Genomic DNA, 13,516 nt, shown 5'->3' with positions numbered 1-13,516 from the left:
ACGCTGATCTATATACATACTCCCTCCGTCCCCTTTTGATAGTCCCTTTTGAACAAATTTTAGTCCCAAAATGTTCAACCCATTTGCTTTTTCCAACAACCATAAATATTAAATTTTTACCAAACTTCCCTCCAATTTGCAACAATACTTGTGCAAATTTATATTTCCCATGTAAATTTTGTTTTCCCATGTACTTTTATTACTTTCTCTCTCTACTTTTTTGCATACCCAATGTCAATTTACTTTTTCAATGTACTTTAACTATTCTTATTTGTGTTTATTAATTCCCGTGAAAAAATGTCCATAAGGGACTATCAAAAGGGGACGGAGGTAGTATTACTAAAGTAATAAATAATAGACACTTGGCAAAATTATGCTATATATTTGGCACATGGAGAAACGAAAAATATATTCTTGTAACTTGAAATCTTTGAAATTCTTGTAAGTTTTTTTTAGATACTCAAATTAGTGATGAAGACTATGAAAAAATGAAAAATTATCCAAAGAAAATAAATTTATATAAAAAAAAACAAGTGCAATGAATAATATTTCAACTTGGGGAAGTTAAATACATGTTACAGTTATAACCGTCCATATAAGACACTTGACATGAAGCATGATCCTACGAACTTTTTCACCGCAAATCTTTAAAAAATCTTCCAAGACTTGTTCTTTGCAATAAGCTCGCTTAAGATATGAGATAGTCATGAATATTTGAAATTTAAGAACAAAGTTTTAACAAACATAAGATCAAATTCATTTGTAAACAAATATGGGGCTTGGCTATAGTCAAAAACTAGTTTTTCAAATACGTCACCACTTGAATAAACTGATAGCCGGAGAAGATATTGAGAATATACGTTGTAATTTTGTATATGACAACTACGGAAATATTATAAAAAGACCTTTTAATTTTTTTATTTTGGAAAAACAATAAAAGATGATTAAATCGACGGAATTTATGACATGAACCATAAAACATTCAGCTTAATCCAACACAGACCCATCTAATAGCACAGCATAACAAAAGTATTAGACTATCTAAATGAAGTCACAAAAATTCTTTTGAACGGTATAAGCAGCTCACAAGCATTCTGAAGAGTTTAAACATTACAAACTCAACTAGACATTCACTACAGCAATTGAATACCTCATAAGAATATAAACAACTTGGCTGGAAAAACTATATGAGAGGAGAAGATCAGAAACACCCACTTCTTAGTTCTTTATGTACCCGCCGCATGTTGCAAGTGATGGATGTGATACTATGTGTACCCCGCGATTCAAATTTACAAATTCCAATGAACGAAGACAAAAAAAAAACAGGAAAAAAAAACCTAGATAAAATGACCAAGTAGTGTGTGCCGATCTTTGTTACTAATGTATTGTAAATCCAAGCAGCAACTCTGATCAATGCTACGACCCCCAAATTTCTACTTACTGAATTACAGAAAACGGTTCTTGCAGATTTTTGTTCACCTACAGAAACTTCGACATCCAATTGAATAATTTTCTCCTAGGCAGCAATCCCTGAAACTACACAACAAAAAACATAAGTTAGTACAAAGAGAATTGGCGTGAAATTTAAGCACAACAGCTCAGTTTATATATTTTAGGATATTAGATACAATTCAGCTAATCCTATCTTCTGTCTTCCCAAAAAACAAAAAGCTAATCCTATCTTCTTTCTGTCATTAGTAAAAGGATCAACAAGACTCACACACTTTACGTCTCTAATGAGACTCCAATAGATCAGTGATATTTAAGTGTAGTGCCATACAACGGTGGCATTTTGTGTAAATTTCTTAGCGATGTGTGTGGAAAAGGGGATGGGATTTAGGATGAACTAACCATTCAAACCGAGGAAATCCAATAAGTTCCTTTGGTACTTTAGATTATGTTAATGAAGAAGATTCCTTTGCGAGTGTACCAGTGACAAAATCTAAGGCATGTCAGCATTTGGCATCATGTCAATTACCCATATAAGTAAACTACAGATGATTCAATCAATCAATCAATCAATCAATCAAAGCCTTAATCCCAAAAGTGGGGTCGGCTAACATGAACCAAATTTGATTATTCCGTGTAGTCATCAACATAAATCTTTCTCCTCCATCCCTTACGATCCAAAACTTCATCCTCACGTAAATCCATGCACTTCATATCCTTCCTCACTCCTTCCAACCAAGTCATCTTTGGTCTCCCTCTTCCTCGTTTAATCCCTCCATGGTCCCACTCTTCCACTCTTCGCACCGGTGCACCCTCGGGTCTCCGTCTTACATGTCCAAACCAACGCAGACGATTTTCCCTTAATTTATCTACAGATGATTATAGAGTAGAAACAAAAGGGATTCTTGAACGATGGATTGAATGAAACATTAAAGCAACAAGTTCAGCACATTCAGCTAACTTTGTTTATAAGTTTTCTTAGTCTACAAGATTGTACCAGACAACTTAGTTCAAAATACATCTGACAATTAGGCCTTTGTGTCCACTCATTAACCAAAAACAGCAGGTAGTTAAGGCAAGGGTAGCCTATGGCACTGATATTGACAGATGACCACCAGCATTAAACTCTTCAAAGATAAGCAACCAAACATTCAGATCAACAGATACCAATAACCAAACTAGGCATCAAAAAAAACAAATGAATATCATATCTTAAATTTTGAAGATTTACGTTTTAGACCAACATCCACTTCAACAAACCAGGAACTCTGCTTAGTTAAGTCTTGAATCTTGATAATAGTCTACCATACCTCCTCACATAGCATCAAACCCAAGACAAGCCCCTGAGTCCTGACTAAAATCGAAGCCCCTAAATTGTGCATCTAAGAAGAGTAAGTTGTTGAAATTAATTGTATTTTCTTCACTTAGTAAATTTCATTAAAAGAGTGTTTCAGGTTATTTAGATAGAGAATAGCTTTTTCAGATAAAATTATCAATAGTAATGACATCTTTTAAAATAAATGAACTAATACAGCAAGGAGCCAAGGACTACACACATAGCTTATTATTTAACCACATATTGTACACTTGCCACTAGTGACTAAGCTAATTGGTTTTTAATGATTGCACTCCCTTTCTTTTTGCAATGATTCACAAATTATTGCTGAATCGGTGAATATTTGGAGCTCAAAATAAATAAATAAATAAATTGAAGGAAAAGTATGTTAATACCAAATTGAGAAGCAAAATCAATAAAAGAAGGGGAAAGACATGTCCAAATGGTTAAATTGTGTGTGTTAAGATGTCATAAAGAGAATAAGCTCTTACCTCTATGTTGCTATTGACAAATGCTATAACTACCAGCACAAACCAGCAGGATTATTGAGTGGAACATCTGAAACTGAATTTCCAAGTCCAAATTCAAATGAACCAGATCCCTTTAGTCCCAAAGATGGTAAAAGCAAGGATTGCTCATTCCCACCACCAAGGAAATCATCAAACTTAGCATCAAATCCACCATCTAATGAAGGAAAAGATGATACAGGTTGTGTCCTAGTTCTGATGTCTCTACCATACAATCCCATTGCTGATCCAAGATTGTTATCTTCCCGACCATAGCTAAGGCTAAGACCATTTGAGACAGAAGCACGCCCTCCACCTTGAACAGGAATGGCAGAAGTATTCCAAATGAAGTCACTATTCTTAAGAGCATCTGCCTCAATATCCCTAAAGTTCATAGAAGCATTGTTTCCCGTGATAGGAGTGTCAATGATGCTCCCATTTCCATTTCCCCACAAGCTCCAGGAAGATGAGCCAATGGTGGAAGCACTACCCCTGTTCACCCCATCAAACTCGGCAAAGCTGTCGTGTCTATTGATGTTGCCATTATGCAGTGCACTTAGACCTTGCTCGAAGTTCAACTTTGGAAAGAGATTTGCAGTTTCCCCAAAGCCTGGACTCATTCTTGGCTCATAATTCAATGCACTACCGTAACTAGAAGGGCTAAATGAAGGGAATCCACCTCGAGCAAAAGGCATGGGACTTTGGCGTTCATCAATTTTCACTCCATGTCCTCCAATCGGGCTTGGATTGTAGCCCTGTGTAAAGCCATTGAGGAAGCTATTAACTCTAGTAAGCCCACCACTACCAGCACCTAAAGGACTCCTAGTTGGCCCTGGCGATAGCTCTTTGGGAACAGCTCGTTTGACCTCAACCATTTTACCATTGAGTTCATGAAAGGTTTTCATCAGTGCTCTCTCAACTGCATCTTCTGAGTCAAAGGTTATGAATCCAAAGCCTCTTGGCCTTTGGGTGTTGTGATCATACATTACCACAACATCAGTGATGATCCCAAACTGATCAAAGTACCTTTTGAAGTCCCCTTCGGTCACAGTAGATGGTAAGCCCCCCACAAATATCTTCTTTGTGCGAGTAGGCACTGGCGATGCAGTAGGGCTGTTGTGGTTTCTGGTCAGAACATGCTGATCATCTCTAGGAACAGCCTTCTTTGCCTCAACCTGATCACATACAATATAAGGAACTGTTAAGTTAACATCCAAACTTCTCAATGTGTTTACACCTTAAATGTGTAATTCTGTTCACAAACTGATTGGCATGTTACAAGGAAGATGCTGACAAGTAAAGTATTGAAAAACAATGTGAAGTTATTAATCAGAAGCATCAAGCATAGATTACTTTGGCCACATTAAACATCATAAGGAGTCACAATCATGTTAAAACACTTCATACATGTATATTACAAAAGATATATCATCATCATTTGCCATTCTCCCTTAGTTTTATAGATTTCTTTCATTTTTAGCTTTATCGTCGATACAAAGATCAAAGATAACAAAAATGGCTATAATGAACTTACAAGTCTAGCTAAAAGTCATTCAATTGAGCAGCTATTAACTATGTGTGTGCCATTTAGATACAAACAATCAAATTATACCTCCACCATATATGCAAACAATCACAATTAGCACTTCCTATAACAAAAAGGCAACAATTATTAATATGAAGAGCATAAACCAAAAAAATAAAAGGAAGTACAATATGAGATGAGCAAACATCTTACAGTTCTACCATCTATCATATGCTTCTGCCTCACAACTCGCTCAGCAACAGCCGGGTCAGCATAGATAACAAAGCCGAACCCACGAGCACGGCCCGTTGCTCGATCCTTCATGATCACAGCCTCAACCACCTCACCAAATGTTTGAAAATACTCCCTCAGACGATCTTCATTAGTATCCCAAGAAATCCCACCAATGAAAAGCTTCCCTGGCTCCATCTTCCAATCTATCAATAATGTTCAACATCCAAAACAAAATCAAATATCCATACACTTAAAATTTCATAAAGCTTCTACATAATTCCACACAAATACATGTCCCAACCATATAATAAAACTATAATATAATCACCACAGGGTAAATAGCATATAAAACAACGGATCCAACACAACAAAAACAGCAACAATACGCTAAATCCATATCAATATATTATATCAAACAATCATATTATTATTAAAAAGTTCAGAATTATGGTTAAAATCAAATGGGTATTGCTTAAATCAATATAAAATCAACAGATCCTTCATGGGTAAGTGTTAGATCAATGATCAATCAAATCCATAATCTGGGATTTCAATAAAAACCCAGAAAAATTCAATCAAAACCCACGTAATCAAAGTTAAAAACTTTAAATTAGAAATGAAAATTTTGCAGAAATCAGTACCAGATTGTTAAATTTGTACGGGGTAAAACCCAATAAATATAAATTAATGGATCTAAGAGGAGGTTTAAAACAAGAACAAGAGAGAGATTAGGTCCTCCCCCCTTCTTCTTCTTCTTCTCTCCTCAACCCCCTCTTTTTTTTTTTTTTTTTTTTTTCCTTTGGTTTGAATTTATCGGTGTTCTTACAAATTCTGAAAGAGGAGAAAAAAATCTAATGGAAGAAAAAACAGAGGATTGAGAAAGAGAAGAAAGAGAGTATTATATGTAAAGAGAGCTTAAAAAAAAAAGGAGATAAAAATAATAAATGGGCAGAAATGGGGAGGAGAGAGAGAGAGAGGGGTAAGCTTTGGCTATCCTCTCGTGGAGAAGAGGAGACGAAGAAAGATGGTGACTTGCCAGTTTTTAAGTTGGATTTCAAAAGTTGAGTGTATGCCTCTTGCCCTCTTCTTTACCTTCTTTTTTTATTTTATCTATTTTTTTTTTTTTCAAAATTTTAAAATTTTGTTTGTAAATACAATATTAAAATATAGGAAAATTTGATTCTAATAATCCAACCTTTGCGTAGTCTAGTTTTATTAATCCCACCTTTTGATTATTCCACAATAATCCAAGCTTTGGGGGGTGTTTTAGATTATCAGGCCAAAGTGACTTGCTACCTGTTTCTCAGGTCATTTTTTTTTTTCATTTTATATTTTTTTGACAAAAAAAAATAATTAAAAAAAAAATTAAAACCCAGCCACCTACCTTCCCCGACCACCCTCTGCTGCCCCTCCCACTCTCTATTCCAATTTCCGACCACCCTACTCCCTCGCCGACCCTCCCCCTCCCCTCACCCCAAGCGCAGCTGCTGCCCCTCCTTCTCCCTTGTCCAATTTCCGACTACCTTCGAAGTTCACCCAATTCCCTAAAACACCGAAAACCTAGAAATCGAAAAAGGGCATCTTTTATTTGAGGGGGGGCGAGTTGATATTGCGGTGTCGAGAGTGGGTACATAGGCGACAGCCGGGAATTGGGAATGAAGAGAGAAATTGAGGACGATAAACGGAGGTTGGCGGTGTGTGGTCAGTCGTGGGTGGCTGGGTCGAGGGGATCGAAATTAATGGAGAGTGAAAGGAAAGAGAAAGGAAGGAAAGAGAAAGGAAGTAAGAAGGAAGGATAGGCTGCCGGAAATTATGGAGGAGGAAGGAAGTGGGGTGCTCGGCAATTGGAAGGACCGACTGTCGGTGGTCGGATTTTGCAGGGGACGGGTGGTGTCGTTCGTAGTGGTGGTCGGATTTTGCAGGGGAAGGAGTGGTGGTGACTGGTGTTCGGATTATGGAGGGGAGGGAGTGGTGGTGGTTGATTTTTGGAGGGGAAGCGGTGGTGGTAGTGCTGTCATGGTGGTTTGAAGGGAAGAAGGAGGTGGAAAAGGGGGAATTTTTCTTTTTTAAAAGTTTATTTTTTTAAAAAAAAAATAGTTATTGGACAAATGACAATCTGACACGTGGAAAGTGACCTGCGTCTTTAGGTTAAGTGACCTGCTTGGCCTAATAATCTAAGACACCCCCCAAAGCTTGGATTATTGTGGAATAATCAAAAGGTGGGATTAATAAAATAAGAATATGCAAAGGTTGGATTATTAAAATCAAATTTTCCTAAAATATAAAACAAATATAAATACCAAAAAAAAAAAAAAAAAAAAAACTCTCACCTTACCTTGAGTCCTTGACAATCAAGGTTATCAATAATGAGTGAAGTCCTGAAGTGTGGAGGTAAAATAGTGATATGACCTAAACTTTGAAATACGGAGAATGTAATTTAATTTTCTTATAATACGATATTTTATTATATAGTGAATAAGCCTCTCTTATTAACATAATTTTATGAGATTTTATGATTTGTGATTGTCAAAAATCCCCCCTCTCCCACCTAAATAAAATCAAACTCTGCATAAATGATTTGATAGATGTGGAGGTTCAAATATATACAATCTTGATTATTCGTAACAACTCCAAATATAGTATATAATATTTTCAAAGGATTCATTTCGTAAAAAAATATTTTATGAGATAAACGAGATTTATTTAATTGACACGACTAACAATTGTCATCATACACATGTTAAGAAACAAGTTGCTTGCTAACTAATGAGAAAAAACCTAGTAAAATAGGATATACATTAAAAGATAAAAGATGGGCCTTATAGGGTTCATATTAGCCCTAATTGTATGCATAAATGATAAGGAAGGAATCTTTTCATAATTCATGAGCAAATAAAAAGAAATTTCATTATATAAACTTCATATTTTGTATTTCTCTATTATTAGAAAACTTTAAATAAAATACACTACAGGTAACTAAGATACATAACCAAGCTCTCTCGAGATGCTACAAATATAACACAATTGTAAGCAATCCACACTTACTCGTGTCTCGTGCATACCCTTTAACGTGTTAGAGAATTTATCCATGAGTTCAAGTGCTCGTACTCCATTTGTTGAGCATTGTTGTACGTTACCTCATCTATTTGTCTTGTTAATAGTATTCGTAAATGAACAAATTAAAACTAGCTATTGTTTAACTTATTGTTATTTATGCAAAAATTTTATGATGAGCCTAAACTTATGCGGAGTACTTCATATTTCCTTCGTTCTCCTGATAATGCAACAATTACCATTTAAAGAAGTTTTACAAATATTGCAACATTACCATAGGTAGACATGCTTTTTCTTTATCTCTCTCCTCATCACATGAGCCCCTATCTTTATATTAGGGAACGGAGGAAGTATTAATTTATAAGTCAATCCTTAGGGTTGAGCTCAATTACACATTAGAGGATGAAGTAATTTTAAAAACGATCCAATCAATGAATCTCGGTCTTGTCAATGGCAAACCTAAATCTATCTTTTGATTGATAGAAATGGTCTTGACTTCTCGTACGAAATCATCTAAATGACAACTTCATTTGTTCAATGATTCTTAGGGCTTGTTCTCTTACGTTGAAATTCAGTTCAGTTCAGTTCAGCTGAGTTCAGTTCAGTTCAGCTCATTCAGTTCAGTTCAGTTCCTAATTTCTTTCTCTTATAAAATATTCATTTCAGTTCAGTTCAGTTCAGCTGAGTTCAATTTAGTTTAGTTCAGTTCAGTTCAATTCAGTTTAGTTCAGTTCAGTTCAGCTGAGTTCAGTCAATGAGAACAGGCCCTTAGTTAACGACATCGACATCAAATTAAAATAAAAATATAAACTTGGTCTTTAAGTACGCACGATTTCAACTCTAAACATTTCATGTTATCATTTTGAAACAAGATCTCTAGTATACATATAAAATGAGAATAAAAGAAACAAAATGACTATATATAGTATTTATTAAATGATAATACAATAAGGAAAAATACATAGAGAATGATTTGTTAATCAATTCTATTCATAGGGTTGCAATTGTTATCCATATAACAACCAATGCATCGCGCCATTGCCCTATCCAAACATTACTTTACTAATGGTAAAATACACATTATTTAAGATGAAAATATACCTTAATGTTGATTGGGTATAAACATGATATATGGTGAATCAATACCTTATTACTCATGTGATTATACATGTCTTAATTGTAAATAGACTACTTTTATAAAATTGATAAAACGCGGCACATATGACATATATATGTAAATATATTTGACTAGAATTATAAGAATAAAATGTGTATTATATTGTTTGGGGTGTTAAAAGGGGACTAATATACCCTTAATGTAAATAAGTGACATACTACTATCAAGATGTGAACATTTGAATTAATGAGCATTAGATCATAGTCTAGTAGTTAAGGCATCACCTTCGATTTTAGTACTCCATGGATTAATCCATACCTAGATAAGTCGGACACATACACTCGAACTCTTTTTATTTAGGAAATAATCAAATCAAAATTAGGCCCACTACTTGACCTTGAAAAAACTATTCGAAAATAATTTGTTCATTATTCCATCGTCTACTAGTAGAGGTACGTAGTAGCTAAAAACAAGGTTCCCTTCTTACTTTTAACAAGTTTTTGTCGTAGCTTTTATTCCCAGGCCACCAAATCACAGGATTCCCATAACTTAAGTCAGCTATCCATTGAATTGAAGATGCCAAATTATTTCGTTAATTAAAGTCCCTAGGGTTGATACCTTAAACTCGTGATCAAATTCTGCATATTTTTGTTTTCCGTTGAAGGGGTGATCAAATACTATTTACATCATTATTCTTGTGACTTTTTTTACATTAGTAATAATAATAGTGTGAATATCTTTCTTACGAGAGGATATAAGACAACGTGATAGTTATCTTTCATTTAAGAAAGCAACAAGTCCAACTCCATACGAGTCGTAATTAAAATACATCTTGTTTAGGCAAAATATAGTGAGGCATAAAAGTAGTTAATATAGTAATCGGCGGCCTGCTGCATAAGGTTGGTATTTGTACCAAAATTGACAACCTAATAATCACCTGGCAAAAAATTAGTGTTACACTTACATACTCCTATTCCTATATTTAATTAATGAAGACAACATAACATAACATGCTTTGTTTCCTTCATGTGGGAGCAAGGCATATAAATGATTTGCGTTGTCACTATACTAATCTCTTTATTTAATCTATCATTGTTTTAATGTAATATCTATTATGGATAGCTTTATACGTCAATACACCATTTTTGGGTCTTTATTTCAATGTTAATTCGGTAGACCATGTTCATCTCATATGATTTTGGATTAGTTTAATTAACTCTATTTGGATGAGATAGAACATGCAAAGTCAAATCAAGTTTAATTTTAATAATTATGTTATTTTTTACGTTATCAATGTTCTATCTATTCAACGGTAAATGATTAAAATGTCATCTATAAATTGCTATGTATCCAAGTCAATATTTAGCATCTTTTATATATTAAATGGATGTGTGTATGTGTAGAATACGAAGTATGACACTTATGACTTAAATGGATTGATTAGGTCTAATAAGCCGTAAGCCCGTAAACATAGAATGAAATCAAGGCAGGTTAATTATATCCAATTGGGTCAAATAAGTTCATTTCAACTAAAAAAACACACCCGTACAGGCGTACATTGAACATTCATGGAGTCATCATCGTAGTACATCCAAGAAGCTTGGGATATATGCAAGTTATATACAAATTAAATCATTAGATTCCTAAGAAGGTTCATATATTTAAGGATAGCTAATTATTGAGGTAAAAAATGAACTTTATTTAAATTAACTTTATAATCAATATTATATGATAATAAAATATTAACAAGGAAGAAAAAGGAGAAAGTGGTAGCAAGATGTGTGAATAGCACAGAAGGGATAACTTTGTGCCTCCACTTCCTGAAAGAGAATTTAAACAGCTAATTAAAATCCAATAAAAGATGTAAATTAAAATGTTTCCAATTAGCCCACTGTACCACATGTATGTATGTGTAATCAAATTATGCTGCCTTTACTTGCTAATCACCACAACATATATTATATTTTTCTAACCTAATATCTATTCTGATTCTTTAATTATTGGAGACTTCTTTTCTTTTTTTATAAATATAAACTAATTTAAAATATTATAAAGGCGGTTCCATTTTATGTAATATATTTGTTGAATTGACCTTTTCCTCAAAGCCTATTATATGTATACAGTACTACTGGCTTAATCTAATACGAAGTACTTTATACTTAATTTAATATAAGGATTTAATTAGATGCAATGTACCTATTTAGCTTTACCCTCTCATGTCAAATACTACTAATAAATTAATTACAGTTTTATCTGCCTGTGTCTTATTGTTTTGAACATGTGACTCATATTGCTATTTTGTTCTATAGCTCCCCTTTTTTTTAATCTAGAAGGAAACATGTTATAAGTTATAATAAAAAGACTACGAGCCTGTTCTGATTGACCGAACTGAACTGAACCGAACTGAAAATAATCTGAAAAAAACAGGCCCTACATGGTACACATAGCACGCACTACTTCCTGTAGTTTTTTTTGTTTTTGTTTTTTTCTATGTTCTACGTACTTGCATTTTGCACGATAAATCATTTGCCTTAATAAATTGAGATGACTTAATCAAACATAATTTGATGCTATTAAATTCATAGGTTTTGCAACTTTTATACTACGTATATGTGAAACATTTGTTGGAGAGGTGATCATTGAGCGGGGGCGGGCCGGGTTCGGGCCTGACCGAAGTTAAAAAAATATGTCCATTTCTCGCGTCGGGCCGAATTTTTTGTGCCCAAACCCACCCAAAATATTCGGGCCGTGCGGGCTTTTCGTGCCAATTTCTGCCCGGGCCTAAAAAATCAACTAAATATGCGTAAAAGTGTATTTTCAAACCCAAAAAAAAAATTTGGGCCGGAAAAACCCGTCCAAAATCGGGCCGGGCGGAGCTAACCTTGATCACCTCTAATTTGTTGTAACTTGTAAGAGATTATCAAGAATCCTTATTTAACATTTTTCCGTATACCAATATGATAATTTGGCCGATGGTTACCCATCAAGAGTCTTCAACATTTGGGTTTCATCTGTATTATGGTTAGAGTACAAGAGGTTACAACTTACTAGAGCTGTTAAACAGAACATTAGGCCATATATATATTAGGTAATGAATTTGTACGTACTTATCATATCTGACTAAGATTTGTTCCTTTACAGAGATAAGAATAATGTGGAAAAGGCAATTTAGGCATCTTTTTAAAATATGGGGCTAAACTTTAGGGATCAAATTCGCCTCATACAGAAAACACAAGGTTTTATTTTTATAGTACATCAATTTGTTAAGTAATATTTCATGAGTAGTTCACCCAAAGTATATACTAACTTTGATTAGAAAAAGTAAAGGCTCATAATTGAACTTTACGTAATTTCTAATTTTATAAAAATGGTGTTGAGTACTTAAGTTAAACTAGAGCCGCCTATAGTTTATTACTCGTATAGATCATGAATGTATATCTCGTTAGCCTATTAGCACAATTGTTATATATTAATACGATGATGCATGATTAATGCTACGCGCGCCATATGTATGTATAACTAATGAATAAGTTTTTAATGTAATGAGTGTGTTTATTACTCATTAAATTATCTCGATTGGTTTGGTTTGTCATTAAAATAAAGTTACCATGCATGTATATACTTATTAGTTAGTGTAATAGCTAGAGCAAATTAAATAACAAAAGTGTAGATCAATTGGTAACTCATTTGCACTGTACTCTAATTGATAGGTTGCAAGTTTTAAGTCTAAATATTCATATATTGACTAGCAACTACTCAACTAGTTCAAAGATCAATATAATATTGTCAACTAGGGAGTAGCCCGGGCGGTTGCCCCGGGTTGCTACTGTCGTAGACGTACAGTCGATAATTTTTTAAAGTCTTTTTAAAATTGTAGTTCATGGTCAAATTAAAATTGAATATTTTTTTAGTATTTTTTTCTTAATTAAACCTAGTTGTTTGCACTTATATTATTTTTTTTACATATTAATTACATACTTGATAATTGGTTAAGATGGTGAAATGGTTATTGTTGTTATACGAGGTCGAGGGTTCGATCCTTCTTATCCTTATGTTATTAAATTCAATAATGTTGGTTGTTTGAGTGATGAGGAATGCCTTTTAATTTATAGATATAGATAGGGGTGGTTGCTTCTTGCTTCAGTTTGATGCATTTAAGGACAAACAATCAATTTGATATTTTGGCAACTATGCCAAATTGCACAGCATAAAAATTGTTTTGGTGCAATATTTTCCAAATTTCTTAATGTACTAGGATTGTTATCTTTTTGAGTCAAGAATAACTTATAGCTTTG

The 13,516-nt window shown here is 33.9% G+C and overlaps 1 protein-coding gene across 2 annotated transcripts; it reads right to left on the bottom strand.

Moving 5' to 3' along the window:
* Positions 1-1,046: 1,046 nt before the first annotated feature.
* On the bottom strand, positions 1,047-6,092 carry LOC145610384 (heterogeneous nuclear ribonucleoprotein 1-like). Of its 2 annotated transcripts, none has more exons than XM_081665730.1 (4): positions 5,692-6,092; positions 5,030-5,253; positions 3,277-4,466; positions 1,047-1,530 (listed from the first exon to the last, which is right to left on the bottom strand). In XM_081665730.1, exons 2-3 carry the CDS (start codon positions 5,243-5,245, stop codon positions 3,306-3,308), a joined length of 1,377 nt encoding a protein of 458 aa, XP_081521856.1. In that variant the 5' UTR covers positions 5,246-5,253; positions 5,692-6,092; the 3' UTR covers positions 1,047-1,530; positions 3,277-3,305. The 2 variants fall into 2 exon arrangements, with proteins under 2 accessions (XP_081521856.1, XP_081521855.1); XM_081665729.1 differs by having other exon boundaries at positions 1,047-1,536; positions 5,692-6,091.
* Between the last annotated feature and the right edge of the window lie 7,424 nt (positions 6,093-13,516).

The sequence above is a fragment of the Chenopodium album genome, chromosome 24 (genome assembly GCF_948465745.1).
Source record: "Chenopodium album chromosome 24, dcCheAlbu1.1, whole genome shotgun sequence".
NCBI lineage: Eukaryota > Viridiplantae > Streptophyta > Magnoliopsida > Caryophyllales > Amaranthaceae > Chenopodium > Chenopodium album.
This window is presented reverse-complemented; position numbering and strand designations above follow the sequence as displayed.

What these genes read in the sequence shown, in the direction of transcription:
- LOC145610384 (XM_081665730.1), bottom strand. Translation starts at nt 5,245, where the DNA reads ATGGAGCCAGGGAAGCTTTTCATTGGTGGGATTTCTTGGGATACTAAT. An exon ending in ATATGATAGATGGTAGAACT is followed by an intron (nt 4,467 to 5,029) that starts GTAAGATGTTTG and finishes GTATGTGATCAG; the next exon opens with GTTGAGGCAAAGAAGGCTGT.